The 21229-nt window shown below is 37.8% G+C and overlaps 1 protein-coding gene across 1 annotated transcript in view; it reads right to left on the bottom strand.

Annotated features, from left to right (window-relative positions):
* The window catches only part of fig4 (FIG4 phosphoinositide 5-phosphatase), a 46783-nt gene that overhangs the window by 21234 nt on the left and 4320 nt on the right, over nt 1-21229 (bottom strand). The window contains exons 4-16 of the mRNA XM_022737928.1: nt 20353-20476; nt 17002-17158; nt 16591-16641; nt 15600-15763; nt 14332-14460; nt 12349-12449; nt 11587-11749; nt 8183-8280; nt 4787-4920; nt 3879-3995; nt 2012-2057; nt 1622-1770; nt 942-1108 (exon numbers count right to left, since the gene is read on the bottom strand). Coding sequence (XP_022593649.1) covers nt 942-1108; nt 1622-1770; nt 2012-2057; nt 3879-3995; nt 4787-4920; nt 8183-8280; nt 11587-11749; nt 12349-12449; nt 14332-14460; nt 15600-15763; nt 16591-16641; nt 17002-17158; nt 20353-20476 — 1600 coding nt within the window. The remainder of the gene's footprint in view (nt 1-941; nt 1109-1621; nt 1771-2011; nt 2058-3878; nt 3996-4786; nt 4921-8182; nt 8281-11586; nt 11750-12348; nt 12450-14331; nt 14461-15599; nt 15764-16590; nt 16642-17001; nt 17159-20352; nt 20477-21229) is intronic.

The following is a 21229-nucleotide window of genomic DNA, read 5'->3' as shown; positions in this document are numbered from 1 at the left end:
TCTGAAATGCAGGAATTTGATGGCCATATTGTCAAGCATTGTTTGGCAATTATGCCCTGCTAATCAGAAGACAAAGAAAAACATCAATACAGGGAATTTAAAGATTTCTCCAGATAACAATATCAGAAATCACATGTCTAAAAAATCTCCTTTTTCCTAGGTTTTGGCAATAAAAGTTTCTATAAAAACATTGTAGTTGCCATTAAAATTGTTTACCAGCATCTACAGTACTCGGGGAGCTAGGATGGATCTGTGTATGTCTAAATTTTAAATCAGGAGTTGCATCACAATCTGGATATATAGAAAAGGTTTGCACTTGGTCTTATTGTAGTGAAACAATAAGATTTTTATGATGTGGAGCTCTGGGTGTGTAACATGCTCGATGTGATGTGCTGGATATCTTTTTCCACTTTTAAAACTACTATCTTTTAGAGAAGGAGCAACCAAACAACAGTGGAATTATACAGTAGCACTGGTCAGTCGAAAAAAGCTGAAATTAGTTTACCTGTGAATGTAGTACTTTTTAGCTTTATGTCAGACAATTTCTTGATCTCATAACATGTTGTGTCAAACTCAAATGATAAGTTACATCAGCTCCAATAACATGTGCTGATGGCAGAGCAGGGTTGCACAGTCTGAAAAGTTCCAAGTAGTCTTCTGAATGTTTTGTGAAAGACTGAGAAGACTCAAAATACTGAGAAAATACTTGAGAGGTTTGACTTAGGAATGCATTATGAAGCCTTTTTTCATGTAAATATCTTTTGTGTGTTTTGATTTCTTTATATATTACCTGAATGTACTGTATCCGTATAGTCTATAAGTGTATGAGAAGTCTAAGTTCAAAGTCTATGTCTAAAGTTGCTATGGTAACTTGAGATGTGAAGATGATTTGTGTAAGGCTCATGCAAATAAAAGACTTTACGAGCCGGTGTAACACATACCTGAGAAAGCATTGCTGTAGTAGCGAGATAGGGTCTGCATGATGTCTTTGGAGTGCTGAGTCCAGGGGGCGATCTTGCGGTAGGTCTTGACCCTATGGACCAGCTGGGAGCCGCCATACTGCAGAGACAGAGTGTCTCCATGGTCCTCGTACAGCTCTTCAAACAACCTGCACACACATGCACACAGACACACACACATGAACATACAAGCGATGGACAGGCACATACGCATAAGGTTGTGGCTTTCAGCGGACACAATCAGACATGTAATACACACACAAACACACATACATTTTCTGCTTCTATAGGACAACAGAGTGATGTGTATGTGTACATGTGTATCACATGTATGACTCATGTATGATTGCTGCAAGAAGCAATTTCAGCGTCCAATCAGAACTGGACATAGGTAGTAGAGGGCACAGAACCACAGATACCTGCTGCAAATACATCTGAATATAGTAAAAGTGCTGCAACTATGTGGAATTGGATTTTGTGCTGGAAACAGTGGGATAAAGGACTGGCGTAACTGTTCATTTGCTAATCGCTTTCCTAATAATTAAGACAACATAAATTACCTTGAGTTTTCAGACACATATTGATATAAGGCTGTAGCGATTACAATTCTTCATTTCGTTCGATGCAAGTATACACAACTGGTTCAGTCAAAGGAGTTTTACCTCACACAGTCAGTATCAAACTGCAGTTTCGGCTTGTCAATCATTCCGAGCGCATAAAGCTGATAGGCCAGTGCACACTTCCCCACCATGAACTGGGCAGTATTGGTTCGGTCCAGACAGTCCACACAGTTGGTCCGCAACACACCAGTCTACAGTGACAAAGACTTATGAAACTTCCTACACCACTTCACTAATCTACAAGATGTTTATGTATTATGTATTATGTATTAATATGTGTTTCTATTTGTTTACTCTGCTCTGTTTTTGTTTTTGCCTTTTTATATTCATATGTGCAAAAACTGCAAAGGAAACACTGAGGTGGAAGAGAAAATTATATTTTTAATGACTTAAGACTAAAGTTATACCAAAACAGATCTCTATGTGGCATACCTGCACTCGTCCACTGCCTGTGATGTGTCCACCTACATCTCCCCACCTGCAAAAATGACATTTAATTCAAATGAGAGGATAGAAAACTGGAAACAGACAAAACTTCCTTGTATGTATGCAATGCATATGTGTGGAAAAATAAGAAAATCAGGAACATAATTACAATACCATGTGTACTTTCACATCACTTATTCTCATTGTACTATAAAAATCCATAGACTAAAAAATATATATTACACATTTTAATTTCTTTTTCAGGAATAGTTTGACATTTTTTGGAAATACATTTATTTGCTTTCTTGCTGAGAGTTAGATGGGTAACTGGATACCACTCTCATGTCTGTATAGCAAATACAAACCTACAGCTGCTGGCTAGTTAACAACTTAGCATTAGACTGGAAACAAAACAAAAACTACAGGTTGTCCAGCACATAACCACCTGTCAAACCAAAAACACTTTGCTTTTACTCCAAATTAAACAAGGTAGATATAGTGTTTTAATTAATAAGCTTTTGAGGTCCTGGTAAACAGAATTTGTTACCTTTGGACAGAGCCAGGCTGTTATTTTACCCTGATTCTAGTCTTTATGCTATGCTAAGATAACTGGCTGCTGGTTGTAGCTTCATATTCAATGGAAAGATATGACAGAGGTAACAATTTTCTCATCTAAAAAAAAAAAAGAATATAAAAATGTTAAACTATTCCTTTAAAACAAAAGTAGGAGGAATTTTAGGTTTAGGTAAGTCCAAGAAAAGTCAGATACTGAGCAAGTTCCACCTTTGGCCATTTGCCTTCAGTTGTTATTGGTCTTTTTTTCCACCAATTCAATACACTACTCGCTATTCATCACTTTCTGTTTAAAGTGTTCTCCAAAAAACAGCAATAGGCAAAGAAGAATAAACTTGTGAGAAAAAAAACTGCCTTTAATTTGCTGAAAGGAGAAGCTCTGAAAACAGAATTCAATAGTTGGTGAAGGGTGAGTTTTAAAGCAAAGTGTTTCTCTACAGGGCATGAACTCAATGAACTGACTGAGACCAATGTAACTGTCTGAGAAAATGTAAGTGTAAATGTAGTGAGGTGGAGAGGATACACAAAGGCAGTAAGATAAAGATAGACACTGTTAAATCATCTGTGATCCTCTTGATTATTCATGAGCTAACTTATGCACGTGATCAAAGCTACAGATGTCATAATCATTAGTACATCTACATAAAAGCTTGTGAGTGTTTTCTTTGTGTTTGAACATTAGAGCAGGGGACTGTGTGCATTAGTGTGAAGTGAGTGTGTATTACAGAGAAAGTGAGGCAGTGCTGGGTAACGCAAAAGAAAGGGTAATAAATACTGAGCATGCTGTAGTCGTTGGGTTATGTAACAGAATGGTAATGTTGGATGAAAGTGATTAAAACATGCAGACAATGGAAGAGGCATGCGTTAAGAACACGGACGGCAATCTACTCCGCTCGTTAGCATAAAACTCTCTGCGGCACAACTGCCATCAGGCATAATTTCCATTAAGAATTCATATCAGAGAGGTTCCAAATTAAGCCGTGTGGATTAATGTATGATTCTGGATAGGTATGAATACAAAAATGGATAATACACTTGTTCTTCGAAAAAAATTGAGTCTGATATGCAAATGCACATGGGCCATCTTACAGTTTTCTTAACATCAATCATGCATAATCTGTTACTTCATTTTGATCCAGTGTGACCTCTGATCATTTTAACAGTGCTCTTGCTTTCTTGTAAAACAAGTATTATTGTGTTTCATGAACAAAGCTTGAAATCTGGTCGGAAAGTGTGTGTATCAGTTTCCTCTATTTTTACGAGACACGGCAGGGATAGTGTAGGATTGGGAAAGGCCCACCTGTCATCCGGTCTGAGGGTATGACAGTAGAAGTTGGATCGATTAATGAAGAAGCCTGTTCTCTTGACCACGTTCTCCGCGATCATACTCAGACGGTCCAGAACGTTGCACAACTTACTGAGAAAAAGAATGATAAAGAGCAAGGTCATATTAGTAGTTTCTCAAGAAATCAACCTGTTTCTGTGTCTCTGTAGCTGAGTTACAGTGATGATGTGCAATACTTCTAACTTTTGTGATATGCTTATTTAACTTTTTAACACAAGTCAAAAAAGGCAAAATTCTGGGGATAGTTGTCCTAACATGACTCTGGCACAAAAAGCAAATGTGCGTCATTCCTCGAGCAAGGCTAATATTTCACATGGAGAAAGCAGCTGCATGTCTTATTTTTACACCAGGCTTTTTAAAATACTTAATTTAAAAAACCTGAATTGATCCCAAATGGGATTCTGACATTGATGGAAGGCTGCAACAATTTTACTTTAAAGAAGAAATGTCAAAAGTTAATTTTGTGTCAAAGAATTACATAACTCTACTCTTCAATCCTAATGAAATTTGAATAATAATCTCAAGCATAATAGAAAATACCAAGAAGTATTGTATTTTAATTGTAATTATTTCCATAAAGATGTTGTCCATAGCATCCTAGTTAGCCAATTTGTGCTCCTATTTTATCTCCACACTAGCTCACTCGCGCTTTATGTGCTGTTGCACATTTTGTCTGAAACCATAAGTCAAAGTATTTTATTGGTAGACACAACTAAAATATCTTCTTTTGTACTGCAAAGGCTGCATTATGTCGAATTCAGGCAAAAAAAAAAGACTTATTTTACTACTTATAATACTACATTAACAAAGCTGGGTTTAAAGCAAATTTAAGCTCACTACATAAGCACATTTGTTATTTCAACCTCTTGGTGTAGCGGGCCATGTCCCAGGCAATGTAGTCGATCCAGTGGTCTGGAGGGAGGAACTGATTTAGGTTGATCACAGCTGGGTAGAGCTCTTCACTCAGGATCTTCTCATGTTTCCTTTTTTCCCGTTTCTGTAGCACAAGAGAGACGTGAAATATATCACATGTGTATGACCTTGGTTCTATAACAAAAAAACAAAAAAAAATCCTATTTAAAGGTGTTGATGTACAGTTATAATAGAATTCTAGTTGCTTAAAGGTCTCATGAGTACACAAACAGATATAGTCAGACATGTGACGGATTTTTTCTCTCTTTGATGCATTCACCAGTGACCTCAGAGAAAAATAGACCTGCAAGAAGCAATTTACAGGAAGAGATGGATATATGTAGTGCTGAGGACTGATGCTGCAGATATAAGTGGTGCAGCTATCTGAGATTTTTATGCTGCAGAGAGAGGGATTAAGGGCTGGAATAGCTGGTGCCTTTGGAATCCAATTATAGTAAAACATTTTAAATTTAAATAAAATAATTATGATCCAACTCAGGTTAAAAAAATAATAATAATAATTTGTGAAAAATATTTCTCACCAGAAAATTGGTGTGGTTAGTATATTAGTTAGTTAGTAGTTAGAGTATCAACTGACTGACTAGATTAACATTATTGTTTCTGAGGCCCAGATAGTTTTAATTAATCGACAAAGGGAAAATATAATAATAAAAAATTGAAACAAAAAACATTTGTTAATGAAAATGAGTGCACACAATCATAGTCCTTCTCTGTGACCTGTAGTCACACTGTCTATTAAGTTATTACTTCATGTACTCCTCCACCCCTCACTGTGGCTTTTTGACTGATCACCCTGAGTGATAATTGGCTTGGATGCATCATTTAGCAGCTCACATCTCCGTCCACACATCCAGCAATGGCAAAGAAACACAGCAACCAGTCAATTTATGAGTGCATTTCCTACATACATTTCCTCCTGCTCACTCACACTCACACACTCACACACTCACTCACTCACTCACACACTCACACACTCACACACTCACACACTCACACACTCACAAGACCAGAGACACATTTCACCTACAAAAGCGCACGTGCACTGTTCACAGGTATAAACCAGCATACAAATGCCACAGTAATAATCATGGTTGTAGATGTATGAAGGTGCAGTCACAGATCATAAATGAATCCACACATGCACTTGTACATACAGGGGGAGGCTGTTCATGTACATTTTAATGGACGGAAATGAGCTCTGTAATTATTTGTAATTATTATCTGTATATATAGTACAGTTTTACACAGTAAAGGGTTTACAGGATGACTTGTTTTATGTCTCTCATCTTTATTCCTCCTCCTCCTTTTGTGTGTGTTGGTTGGATGATGGGTGGTTGCTGCAATTTTGGACAGAAAAAAAAAAAAAGATTTTTGTTCTTTAGAAATCATCCTGATTAAATTAAAGTTAATAGATGAAATTTTTTTTTTTTTTTTTTTTTTTAGAAATGTCTATGTGAGGAGAGTAAAAGTTATCTCCCACAGTTGGAACAAATTGACTCTAATTAAGTTAGCCAGTTAGGAAAGTGATTCACATGCTTGGCCATGTGCACTCTCACTCTCCCTCTCTTATCATGCACACTGAGGAACATGCACTAACCCATGACAAAACCATGCACCCATCCCGAAGTTAACACAGCCACGCCAACCCCAGTCACCACCATGGAGAGATGGGCTGTCATGATTTTATGGTAAATTGCCATCCCCTTCCTCTCCCTGTCTCACTTGGATAAGCTAGAGGGTGTAGTCTATAAGCAGGGGGGTCCCCTCCCTTATTGCCCACAGTCTGCAACTGTCACATGGCTGCAGCTTGTGCGGACCTCTGAGGCCTGTGATTGGTCCCTTGCCTCACGGCTCCCCTTGTGAGTGACAATGTGAGCTTGCAAACCAAGCTACAGAGTGTATTGCTGCGTGCCCCAATGCGTCCATGTGATCGATGCGAAAAGGCATTGCAAAACTACTACTAGAGCACTGGCTTAAATGGAAAAATGTCTAACAGTCTAAGAAGGAAGAAGAAAATGGGGTGGGCGGGGGGGACTTTGTTTGTGTTACCTTTCATCAGGGCTGTGTCTGTTTGTGTGTTTCCCATGCAATGCATAGGGAGATCAATATTCAAGGGAGCATTTCAACTGCTAGTAATCACCAGCCACCAGGAAATTCTCTCGTGACTGTTGAAGTGAGTGCTCGGACTATTACACACTCGTATCCTTATTAGATAACTATCTGTTGAGTGATTCCACAGGCCTGTTATATTTTATCCAAAGACAACCACATCAACAATTCACAAATATCCACATCTGGATCTTACATAATCCTCACACTGAGAAGCCGGTCTTCTAAAAGACAATGCCAGCATTTTACAACATGGATCTTATTAAGATCATTTATGATAATGTACTGTAACTATAGGTTAGCAGTTTCGAGTAGATCACTCTTGCTTGCCATAATACAACATATAGTTCCCCAGAAAACAATTCCTAAATAAAAATATTCTTCCACTGGTATCCTGTCTTCTCGTCTTGTCATCATTTCTTTTCTTTCTGACATGTAAGCAAAACAGAAAGGGCCACAAATTCAATTAGAGAAGGAGTGAGGTAACAAGTGAGGTCTAAGCACTTAAATAAGTAAAATAAAAAAACAATAGTGCATCCCTTCTCTCATAACCTTTAGGTCTCCTCTAACATATGATCCTAAATCACTGTAGATACTATTAGTGACCCATTGAGTGGGACAACATCAGGTGTAGCTCCATATTTACAATTGCAAAAACTGTCCTGAATGAATTCTTTAGAAGTGTCTTCAAGCAGGATGTTGCATGATCTCTGCTAAATCACTGTAATTCATTCTGGGTAGATGTTTTAAATGTACGAACTCAAAGCACTGTAACTATTTCACAGTTTCACAGCCACGGTCAAAGAATTAAATAACTTCAAGGCACTTATAAAGAATGTATACTTACATAACTGTCTTCAAGTTCAAATGAATCGAAATTGACACATTGTGTATTGTGATGTAGTTTACACAATATATACAGGCAATGGGCTATAATTTTATTAGTTAGTTAGTAAAAGTTTTATTAGTATTAAGACTCAAAATGATGATGATTTGTGTAGATGTAGTATGTGAATGTAACATTTGTTTCTAAAAAAGACAATGCCTATGCAAATATTCTCTTGATGAATGTTTGAAAATGTCAGTTGACCCTTTTTTCAACATTTGCCAGTTACTGTTTTTTAGTGGGATATCCGTTTTGTTCTTGTTATTCCCATTGTTCATGGGTTCATGTTCATTCAGCCAAAATGGGGAAAGGGTGTGTGCATGTGTGTTACCTTGACCAGGTTGAGGATGATAATAGGGGAGCCAAACCGCTGTAGCATCTGGTCAAAATGGAGGGCAGCTACATGGGCGTATGGGTCAGCTTGATCCACTGCAAGAGAGGGCAAACTGGTTGCTTAACATTTAAGGCATTGAGGTCACCACATGTTACTGAGTAGCTAAAAATGATACAATATCTTATCAGGATGTCCCTGTTGAAAGTAAGGACACAGATAGTTCATTTATCGGCTAAATTTAAGAAATTATGAGCAAAATCTGAAATTCTCAAGGCATTTCTGAGCCCACTGGTTCAGATCAGATAAATGTGTGTAACATCACCAACACAGAACACGTTGGACTTTGGGCTGTGTCATTTTGAGGATGAACTTTTCATCAAAATCCAAGGATTAAACAAAAAAATGTTTTTTAACTGAATCCAGCTTCTTCTCAAAATTCAAGCTTCAACTAAAACACAGGGAGACGAGGTAATGCGCGGTAACACGGCCAAGTCTGTTTCATAAAGCCGTTCCGGCTTATTGTCCCACTGTTTCATGCGTTCACTTCCATTTTCATTCTTCTATCCATTCTTTATTTTAAAATCATATTTAATGCCTCCATTTGCCACTCATGCACAGTACCACACCTGCAGCCCGCCGGCAAATTGGACCAGTGAAGCAGCCAGAAGGCAGATTAGAGGAAATAGGTCAACTTGTTCCACAGTTTATTCCACCCAGTCTTCTGCAAGTGTCTCAAAAACAGACAGTACAAACAAAAGCTTGGGCACATAGTTTTCAACTTCACTCCACTACTGCTACTGAGGCCTCTGCGGGGACGAGGGTTTAGGTAAACATAAAGAGATGGCACCCGATAACATTCTTATTGCACCTTGGGAAGGGAGCGTTGATAGTGATAATGATGATGAAGAAGAGACGCCCATTCAGGTCATCTCCATCACAACCAAGACATCTGACCACTTCAGGCCAGTCATAAAGACATTTTATGTATACTTATGTAACAATTAGTCTCGACAGGCATGGCAAAGACAGGCAAGGGGCAGTGCATCCTGGGATATGGATGAATGTACTCAACATGCATAGACACTGAGCTCAAAGCCACGTCGCTGACCTAGATTCGTCTGATGTCATTCTATGCAGCCCACATCCAAATCAAATGTTACAATTGTATTGAACGTGGGCTGATTATTGGTCTGGTTCACGCTGTACCTACTTTTGCATACTTGATGCTTCATGTCAGTTTCACAATAGTCAAGGCTGTGGTAGAAAAAATAGATGTAAAATGTACTACATTAAAGTCCAAATGATTTGAGTTGCATCAAATAAATTTGTCATTCCCCTTATTTAGAAATAATGTCGAGGTGATTTTTGAAAATATTTTTAAATTATTTTTTAATAATCAAAAACAAAGGGGTGGATATTTGAGAAAATTTCAAATATGTTTCTTTTTCTCTCAGCCTCTGTATGTGTCTCCCAGTGGTGCCCTGACCGGGGCACAGGCAGACACAATATTCAAACTCTATTATGGTGCTGGTTTTGGGAAACATGCTTATTCCCTTTCTTGAAGAAAGTTAGATGAAAAGATCGATACTGGAAACAGGGAAACACTTAGCCAGACCATGCACTACATATGCGAGCTACAGACATGAGAGTGGTATTGATCATCCAAACTAATTCTGAGCAGGAAAGCAAATAAGCTAACTTCACCAATGTCAAATTATTCCTTTAGGCTGTTTAATGTGCTGCAGCTGAGAAGCTAATTAGTTATCAAGCCTGCAAACTGATAGTAGTGCACTTTTTCATTGTAGATGTTGCTTTGGTTGTGGCTATTATTGTGCCCATGGACAGTTATGGACAGTTGTGATGTTAATGCAAATACAGCTTAAAATAAACACAATTTGATAAGCTGTATGAAAGCAAGCTGTCCATTAACACGGACAACCGAAGGCACTTTGACTGGTTAATGCACAGAAAAGGGTGCAATCATGAAACCAAAAAATATCAAATAAATTTCTTTCGTTTTTGATTTCTGTCCCCAAAATGTCCCTTGTACGTGAAAGCCACAGATGGTTAGCTTAGCTTAGCACAGAGAGTAGAAACAGCTACAGGGCTCTCTCCAAAAGCAACAAAAAACTGCCTACCATAATGCCTACAGCTCAGAACAGAAACTGAAGTGTACTAGGAACACAATATGGTTTTATAGGGGCTATGTGCAGGATTATTTCTTGGCCAGGCTGCTGGTCGTAGCTTCATATGTACTGTAATGACACAAGAGTGCAATTGATCTTTGCATCTGACTCTTGGAAAGAAAGCAAATAAGCAGATTTCCCAAAATGTTATTATCATATATAATATAATTTTACCTTTAATATATATACAGACATGATGACAGTATTATCATTAAAACACTGTACATAAACCACTACTACAGACAAAGTAAACCAAACCCAACATGAATAATTTTGTGGTTCTCTCTTGGTGTTTTCTTTATCTGCTCAAATATGTATTAGTGAATGACAAATTAAATAAATCTTAATTGGAGACAAACATATCATGTAACAAAGAAACATATGCCAATACCAAGGGCATACTGTGTCAGACTACACACACACAGATCAAAAGATAAACTGATGGTGCAACAATTGGGCAACAATTGGGAAATGTAAAATAAAGACTGTCTTTAAAGATCAAAATGGGCCCAGGATGATGAGGTAAGTTGATACACAGAGGGATCTTAGGGACAGGCTCAGTGTCTCTATCTCACACAGGTAAATGTCATCCAAGTATGAATTAAAGGGCAAACTAGGGGGGGAAAGATTATGATTTAATACAGGCATTGTACACATGCAAGCACCAATGTCTTCCAGGCTATACACACACAGCAGTCTCCAGTGTCATCATTCTCAGAGACCTAATCACCTCCCTCTGGCCCTGGTTTTGTGTATTTATCTAGTTCATAATGAGATGGGAGAATGGATACAAAGATGAATACCAAGGGGGGGTGTCCTGCATTCACCTATTTCTTTTATTTTTTTTTTATCTTGAGAAGAATGGCCCTGGTAGAAAGCCACTGTCTTGTTTTAATGCATTTTTTCTGATTACATTCTTCTTCTGTCCCTGCAAGGTTATTTGTGGTCCTAGAATGAATACAGTGAGCATTATAAATATAAATAGTTAAATACCCATTCAAGAAGATATATTTGTGTCCATCATTTGTTATCTGTCCTTATGTATAATGGCAAAGTGGATATAAGAAAAAAAATGTATCAAAGCCTGGGCAGCTTTGCTAGCTCTCTACCATTTCAGTTATAAAGCCATGATACAATTTGCTCATGATACTGGACAACAAAGAGGCTGCTGCTGCACACAATAAGACATATATCAAAAATAAACGGGTGTCTTACGTCGTATGGGGGGTTTTGGCATCATGGTGGAAATGTCCTGGGACCAGTAGAGCGGGACTGAACCTCGCACTTGGACGTATGAGGAGTAACTTCCAGCTGTGAAAGACATAACTGAGGCGTCATGGACGATCTGCTCTGTCTCTACTTCATTAGCAACATCCCCCTGAAACAAAAGAAAAGCACGAAGAAAATTTAAATAAGGTTGATAAAAAAGAAAGTGGGGCCTAATTAGTAGCTGGCCTGGAGCTTTAGATCCTATCACATGAACTTTATCAACAGATGGAGTTTAGTCAGTTGTCACAGAATTGCAAACGTTCAAATTTCCATTTTTTGATGATTGACTTTTCATTTTTCAGCGTTACACCGGAGATCCGGCACAGTGGCGGAATACTTTAAGCCCTGCATATCTGTGCATTTTCTGCTATAATGAGTGAAAATGTCGATTGTGAAAAAAGCTGTGTTAGAATGAAAAACAGTTTGAAAACTCTATGTGGCAAAGCACATAACAGCAGGAAATGGTGAAAATAGTGTCCAACCTAATCACGGTGGAATAGTCCAAATAGAAAGAGGAAATCTGTGTTTGTTCCTAAAGTTCCTCCCTCCTCCCGCCACTCACCCACACAGACACTCATGCATACTCAAGGAAGAGGCAGCAGGTCAAATTAACCCCCTGTGATCACTCTGAGTCATCTCAATCATCCTGGTGCCTCTAAGCCCGCCTCCACTATCTATTCTTCCCTGTTGCCTCGACAACCGCTGTACCTCACAGTTGGCTCCTCTTTTGAGGAAGCGGGTCCCGGCGAATTTGCTGGATCTCCTGGCAATGAGAGTGATGTGAACTGGTCGGCCATAGATGAGAAGCTCTGTAGTTGGTGGGTAAAGGAGGAATACTAATCATAATAATATGACACTAACAGCATTACACAATCATCTGTTGGTGAACACACATATACAAATTTACAGTTTTAAATTTGTGGTTTTTGTAATCCCCTATTATTATTTTTTTTACCCTAACTACACACTTAAATCAGAGGAAAACTACCATTAGAAATATTACAATTATTCATATTTATGACATCATTATTATTATAATCACAGATCAACTCAAAAGTACAGTAAATCTTAAACTACAAGCGAAAAGATGCTTGCTGGCTGTTGAAGTATTACGGTCAAGGGAAATGGAGTGTAGTGGGTCTAAAATATCACTTATGTTTATTGCAATCACTGATTTGCTTAAAAGTAAGTTAGCCATAGGAAATAAAAGTTCTGACTTATTTCTAAACAACTAATCTACTATCTGACTCAATATCAGTTGTGTTTTATATGCTATGTCATGTCCTGTCACAAAACATAAAAACAGTTTGCGACCAAAACAGGACTAAATCATATACTGAGGAATGTTTGAATGAGGCCAAAATGTCTCCCTTTTCTTCACCCACTGTCTTATTGCATCTTTTCAAAAATGTATTTTCTCCTGCCTGTTTCAGTGTCTCCTCATCAGCTACAAATTTCTGCATTTATCGTATCCACTGAATCTCCCACTATTGCACCCACCAGCCCTCTTATACTGGCAAGAAAAAACAGCACTGAAGGCCAGTTTACAGGAACTGTATAACATCAAAACACTCATACAGTGTCTCTGTGGCAACATGCTGCTCAATAACAAACGCTGACTGATAAGAGATGGCAGCACTAACTGTAAAGTGCATCCTAACTTATCTACCTGCTGCCTTTTAATGTGCAATACAATGGCATTAGGCAAGCATAGAAACACAAAATAAAGCGTTCGAAAATACTTCATTAAAAAATAACCACTGAAATGCAAAAAGGAAACACATTTACACAGCTTTGTATGATTTATGTAAAGGGGACCTAATGGAAAATTATTGAAATCTTTAGTATAGATAACCTAAGGCAGCCTTTTACTATAATAAATCAAACTGTTTATTCAGCTCTAGTCTAGCCCAAAGCCCCTCTGCAGCAGTAACCCATGCATCAATACTACAAAAGCTTCTCAAAAAAATGCAGAAGAAATTATTAATGTAGAGCCAAATACAAATTCCTGGTCCACAGCTTCTGTCTAGTCAAGACTTAAAAGCAAAAACTACTGAAGCGCTGAGATGCAAAACAAAAAAACCCCCAAAACAAATGAACAAAAAATATGTGTGTATGCATGTACAAAATAAAAGCCATGTATCACATTTGATTAAATATGCAGAATATTGCTGCTTTCTCCCTGCAGATAACAGATGAAGAGATTATGCAAGTGGCAGTGTTTACATACTTGATAATCATTGCTTAATTGCCATCATACTTGTTCTGCTAAAGCCCTAAAAACAAACAAAAATTGATTCTGCAGTTCTGTGCTGAATCACACACTCTCGCTCACAGTGTAATCCACGTGCTTTGATGGAGGTGGAGCACAGTTCAACAAGTGATGGTGAGAAATGAGGGGGAGTGTTGACAAAGGATGACAGACTTGTGTCTTCTACAAGTGTTTCTTCTACACTGATTCTGACAGATGTTTTCTGTGTATTTCATATAGTGTTACAATCTATTGAAAAGCACTGTGCAGTTTGTAAAGCAGATTTTTTACATGGGCACATTTTTTTAAGTTTGTTTTAGAACACAAAGCAAAAAGTTGTTGATGCCAAATTTTTTTTGAAAAGCACACACAGGGATGATGATAATAATGATAATTCTGTCATGCACAACTGAAATTGACTGACAGTTCTCAAAGGATACTGGACTGGCCACAAAAGCCATGGATTATATACATGAGCCAGTCATGATGCACTATGTCCTTGACTCGTTCCAGCAGCCTCCCGTTCCACACGTACTTGTAGTAGGGCTCATTCTGGAGGCCGTAAACAACTGTGGCGGAAGAGTAGGAACACATAAAACCTCTGGATTATTTTACCGACCTGGAATCAGACCATCATCACCACCATCAGTTAGAAAGCAACAAATGGAAAAAACGATTAGCTGAGGTGACACTGGCCTTGGAACAAGATTATATTTAGAGACATTAGTAAATTGCTGAAACTGGAATTAAGCTTATATTATTGTATTACAATACACATCATAAATGACAGAATACATCGGCCAAGGCAAATCAAGTTATTTTCCAATGGACTTCAGTGGCTTCAATAAGGTTAAGGCAAACCTGCTATAGAACAGATTTAAATTAAAGCATCTGGCCGTGACTTATACATCAGTAACTCTACACTTTTTATGGGCACCAATGACAAGAGGAAAAAACAACAAATATGCTGACATTATCTTTCATTGTTGTTTTAAAAGGCTTATTCACCAAAAAGGTAAAACCCAGTCGTTTAACTAAAGCTGCATATTTGGAAAAAACCGACATCAGATTTTTTCTGATTTTTATGACAGCAGTTTTACGGTATAAAGAATTATAGGAATGCATAATTTCTGTCAAAACAGCTTTTTAAATTTGCACCTAAAATGGACAACAAAAGGTATTTAGGATTTATGTGAATTCTATGGCAATAATAAGTGGGGAATAAAATAATAGGATATAAATAATAGAAAAAACAACCTTTCAATATGTTACACAGGCACACAACAGTCAACCTGAAAACTGTAACCTCTTCTTCTCATCTTCACTGCTTCTGTAGACACTACTCTCTGCCTTTGTGTACCAAAGCATCTCATTTGGAGGTTTACTGAACTATAGTAATAACACTGAGAGAAGGCTATTATCCATATACTCTGTTCACTGTGCACAACCTTCTCCTCTCTCTCTCCTCCTACTGCCATTCAGTCACTACCAAGGTCTCTGGTTCACTACTATGCCTCTTTCCATTCAAAACTTGTCTCCTTTAACTTCTCTGTGTTAGTCACCTTACAAGCACACACCAGTATGAGTATGGAGCTCTGGCAGATTGGTCTGCCAAGGTCTTCTCCAGCCAATAGAATAAAATAAAGGACTATAAGCTACTGATTGATATATTAAATATATATTGATATATTGATCATCTTCTGCTTACCTTGTGTAGGCAAACCCTCATCTTCAAAGATGTCAAAACTGTCCTGCTTGCTCTGCGTGTGTACCTCTTCCTCAGTGGAGGAAGCTGCTGACGACCACAGTTCATAAGGCCTCTGCAGCAAAGTCAGGTTGTACTGCAACGAGTGGCTCAGGTCATAGCTGTAGCTGCAGGGTATAACAGCAGTGTCATTTCATCTTTTGTCAGTTATTAACATTTTTACCACATGTCAACGTGACACATGCAAAATGAAAGCCAAATGTTTTTTTCTGATATGAACTACTCACACTGTGTTATCACTCTTTCATATATTTTTTTTTACTTATTAAGTAGCTGCTTGCTTAAAACTGCAATAAACAGACATAGAGGCAATAGGAACCTTTGCATTAACTGTCACTGAAAAAGCTGACATATTCAATCAAATCTTCAAGCTGTGTGCAAACTCCTTGTAGCAACCAGGGGCACATTGGTCAAGATAGAACTAAATTAAAGCCTTTTTAGATGTTACAAGGCTTTATCTGACCTTCATCATCACATATTGTTAGCCTTGTGTTGAGTTTATAACAGCTTCAAAAATTAAAAAATTGAAATCTTGGCAATTTCATCTAGATTCCAGTAAGCCTTAAAGACATGACATAAACAGACATGTACAAGCCAATCATGGATTCATATCTTAGATTTTGTTCATTCAATTCATTATAGTTTGTGTGAAAATAAAATTATATATTTTTTAGAAATGTCCCATATCACAATTGTTCACATCTCCTAACCTTTTACCAGGTTCCCCTGAAATGTGTTCATCAGTTTATTAGATAACCTGCTAACATTGCAAACAAATGGGGCAAAAAAAAAAAGACCTACTTTAAGAAGCTGGGCAGGTGTTGAAAGCCCCCTCAAAGCTGAGTGTACTTGATGTGTATTATTATTGATATGTGATGCTTTGCCTAAAAATGTATTTTTTCCACAGAGAATTTGAAGTAAGAATTTGCCTTACCTGAAGTAGAAGTTGCTGGAGAGGTCCACGTTCTGAAAGATCCGCACATACCTATAAAAGGTCATGAGCAAGAAAACAAGAGTTAGACTGATGCAGATAGGCATGAGTAAGCATAGGCACCAATTGTGTTTCTACCTTTTCTTATTCATCATCTATAAATTTTCTTCTTCTTTCCCTTGAAACCTATGGTAAAAATTGATTGGGGATGATGCTTTTCACTAAGTTGGAATTTTTTTTTTTTTCCCTGCTGAATCCTGCTGTATTGGCTAAAAACATTTTATCTTATCGTTTTCGTCCTTGAAAGCTACAGTGTGTGTGTTTGGGAAACAAAAGCGCATTCACAATCCTCCAAATGGCGCCCTTACAAATCTAAAAAGGGAAGGGGAGAGAGAGGGGAGAAGTAGACATTACCTTGCTTCATCGGGGTGTGTAACCCTGACCGAGTCATTGGGGATGTAGATCATGCTGGTGTCTTCAATTTTATAGATGGAGTGGCCACCGATGTCAGCCATTTTTCTGCGCTTGGTGATCAACACAATGTAGTACCCCTCCAGGAAACGTACAAACCCTGTTAAGGTAACACAAAAAAAATTACAAAATTATTCTCTTTCAGAATAAACTAATTTTCTTTCCAGGAACATTTTTTTCCACCTTTCCAATGACATAAAAAAAACTGAGCAAGCTGATATGTAGGTCAACCTCTTTGTTGCCTGCAAATCAGCTACAACTTTGATAATACAAACAAGTGAACTACTGTGTTTGTGGAGGTGGGTCATGAGTATTTGTGTGTCATATTACCTATACACTCCAATCCATTTAGTCTTACATAATTAAAATCTGACCCAGAAAGTATCATGCAGCATAGTCAATGATTTGATTTTAGCTTTTGATGAGCTATTTTGTAATCTGTGGCATTCAATAAATAATAGATGGATGGGCATGATGTCTGTGTGTTTTTATAATAGTCTGAATATTATTAGCAATATTTGCCTCATCAAGGCCAGTGGTTTATGTAAGTGTGCCAGTGTGCTAGACATGCACCTTCATTATATTACTACTAAGATTAATTTGTGGACAGCTCAATAGTGTGAATAACAAGTCCTTGTACATTTGGACCATTTACGATAACAGAAGCCCCAGTACGATTGTGATGTAAGCTGACTAGTAAGGATGATGAGGTTCATATTGTGTTTCCAAATAAAATAATACATACGTAATGCTACAAAAGCAGACACAAGTTATCAGACAACTCAAGAAAGTTGTATGATATTGCCAATATCACACTCTATTTGTGTTTAATTACCTTGAACAACAAACTCTGACTTGCGCGAGGCATCTATGACTCAAAGTCATGCTGCTGCATCTATTTTAACCTCTTAATTTCGACCTGCTTCCCCCTTTATGAAAGTATGATACAATATTACTGGAGTATTCTGAAGTTTACCAGTATCTACCAAGGCCATCAAGTTGTCCTATGTAGTAAAACTTTTGATCTAAAGCATTTATTGCACATACAGTATGACATACAGTCATTTTATTTGTTATAGTACAATACCACTGTCTTTTTGATGATGGTTTTAATTATACAACAAACCACACCTTTATTCTGTTAGTCTATCTATTTGCCAAAGAGTGACAGTGTTCACCAACAGAAAACAAAGAAAAGCAGCATGTTCAAGTCTATGAAAAACACATAATGTTGCATTACAGCATTTTGTTGTGAGCTTTTCTGACGCCTCTGCTAAATAACTTGACTCATGACCACTGGGCATTCATCTGAAGAATTTACATTAAGAAGGGCAGGTATGTCCAAACTTGCACATATGAGGTATTTTTCCCTGTGTAATGACAGTTAACTAAGTGTGTGAGGCACAGCCATGTATGAAAGCAAAATATCCTTCCATAGCCCACTTAATATTTTCTCACTTGTGGCTTTGCTGCTTTACAATTCCTGTGTCAGTTCATTGTGTTCCTTCTTGCCAGAGACGGGTCAGACTGACAAAACTGCCAGATGAAAGTGAATAAAAATATACTTAAAATAATGGTATTCATTACATACTGTATTAAGAAAGGTGCCAGGCAAAAGGGCTCTCAGGATACACTGTACCCAACGTGGCTGCATCACTCTTTTATTCCATATGACACAGTGACTTTGACAAAAAGCAGCTTGTCAAAGATGGCACAGTGGAAAAAAGCGTCTCACTTATTTGCGCAGACGCTGAAGTCTGTGTCAGTGTGACCAACCCTTCTAAAGCCTCAAAGATAATGCTGAATTTAATCTCAAAAATATACTATTACGGCACTTATTTAAACGGGAGTAGGACTGAATTTTATCTTTGATGTATTACTGTTATGCCCTGAAAGAGCCTCTGCAATATTAGTTAAGAACAGCTGGTATGTTCCTTGGCCAGAAATGGATACATATACACACACACATACACACACACACACACAGGAACAGGATGAACTGGAAAGTAGAATTTAAGACCGTTGCAATTGTGACATATTTTTAGCAGCATGACTCAGTGGATGGCAATATCAATCAGTCAATCAGTCAGTGAATCGGTCACTAAAATATCTCCAAAACTATTGGATAGATTGCTGTTAAATTTTGTACAGACAGTCATAGCCCACTGAGGATGAATGCTAGTGACCAAAGCAACAAAAGGCAAACATTAATGCCCAAGTGAAACCAGATATCACCTAATTTATATAAATTAATTATAAATACAAAACAAGTTTAATATAGGGGTACAGTTGTGCAGTGGTTAGCGCTGTTGCCTCACAGTAAGAGGGTTCTGGTTTCGGCTAGGGCCTTTCCGTGTGGAGTTTGCATATTCTCCTTGTGCCTGTATGGGTTTCCTCCATGTACTCTGGCTTCCTCCCACAGTCCACAGAAGCAGGTTAGGTTAAATGGCAACTCTAAATTACCCACAGGTGTGAATGTGAACGTGAATGATTGTTGTTCTCTGTATGTTAGTCCTGTAATAGACTGGGAACCTGTCTAGGGTGCACACCAGGTTTACAAGCGCACACACACACACACACACACACACACACACACACACACACACACACACACACACACACACACACACACACACACTCTGACAGGAACGGACAAACATCATCTCCACGAATTGGATTAACCTCCAAAATAAAAGTCTCAACATGGTAAGAGGGAATTATTGGCTCTGTTGTACAAAACCTTATGCCAGTCTCAAAAAGGTAGGAGGTAAAGTAGGTCATAAAAGTTCGATCTTAGAAGCTATTGTCTATTTGGGGATATAGTGGTATAGCTTTATTGCAGATCAACTTCTGTTAGGGCATGTACATGTGTGTATACAGCGACTGAGGGCAGTGTCCAGATAAGTCTCTACGACATGAATGAAATTGAAAGTAACATCCTTTGTACAGATTGAAATGAGTGGAGTGAAGTACACGCACCAAGCAGCAAGCACATTCAAAATATCTCCAGGAATTTTCTAGTTTGAAATCACAATTTGAAATCACACATTATAAGCTTCACAAAGGTAGCAGTAGTGGAGGTGGTAGCAGGGTTATATTATTGTGAATTTCATTATACCGTCAGGGGCTCCTTTTATTTCATGTTTTCCATCTGCTGCTCTCAATAAGTAAAACCAGGTCAATACCTGTAGTTTAAAACTAATGCTTTGGAGATGAGTTACATGTTGCCATCATTGTTCCCCACAATGGCTGTTGCTATGTCAACAAGAAAAAGAGTAGAGGGACTATACTCACCGACAATCCCAAAGGCTGAAACAGCCCTGGACAGACCTGAGGAACCCTTTTGGCCAATTTTGGTGCGGTTGCCCAGGTCAAGGCGGCCCAGCAATTCCCGAACCTCTTGCTGGTTGTACACATGCTTTGGAAAAATACACACACACAGATATAGTATATACATGAATACAGCTGTAAGCAGTTTCTGTTTCTTCATTTATGTGCACAGTTTCCATATTGTAGGAGACCACAAACATAGCTTTTCTCAAAAGAAAAGCTGCTGCTTGTGGACAGCTAATTTTCAACTTAATTCAGAGCCCTGTACTATAAAATTCTTTTCTGTGCAATAATAAGTAAATGACAAACAGGCCTTGTTTAATCAATGGCCCTACATTTTGTACAAAGGGGTTTAGACTGATCCTCAGTGAGGCTATTAAGCCAGAAATAGATTAGCTGCTCTCCAAATTCTTTTGGCAATATTGTAATGACTAAACAGTAACTGTGCTTCTTATTATTCACTTCTAAAGAACAAATTCAAGCAGACCAACTACTCTGCAAACAAGTCATCTGCACAGGAAGTTTCTCAATTCATACAGTAGCAAGAAAAAGTAAGTGAACCCTTTGGAATTACCTCAACTTATGTATTTATTATACATTATATTCTAATTCTATTCTTATTATATCCTAAAATATGGTGAAATCATCATACTAGTTACAATTATGAACAAACACAATCTATTTTAACTATTAACAAACAAATTATGAATATAATATTTTATTGTTCATGTCCATATTGAAAACATCACTGGAACAATCAGAGTGTAGGTTGGAACCTCTCCACTAATGGCATTAATAAAAGCTAATTGGAGTCAGGAGTTAACAAACCTGAAGTCTAGTC

The sequence above is a fragment of the Seriola dumerili genome, unplaced genomic scaffold (assembly GCF_002260705.1).
Source record: "Seriola dumerili isolate Sdu_G_001 unplaced genomic scaffold, Sdu_1.0 BDQW01000025.1, whole genome shotgun sequence".
Taxonomy (NCBI): Eukaryota; Metazoa; Chordata; class Actinopteri; order Carangiformes; family Carangidae; genus Seriola; species Seriola dumerili.
Note: the sequence above shows the minus strand (reverse complement) of the source record. Positions and strands in the feature narration are given on the sequence as shown.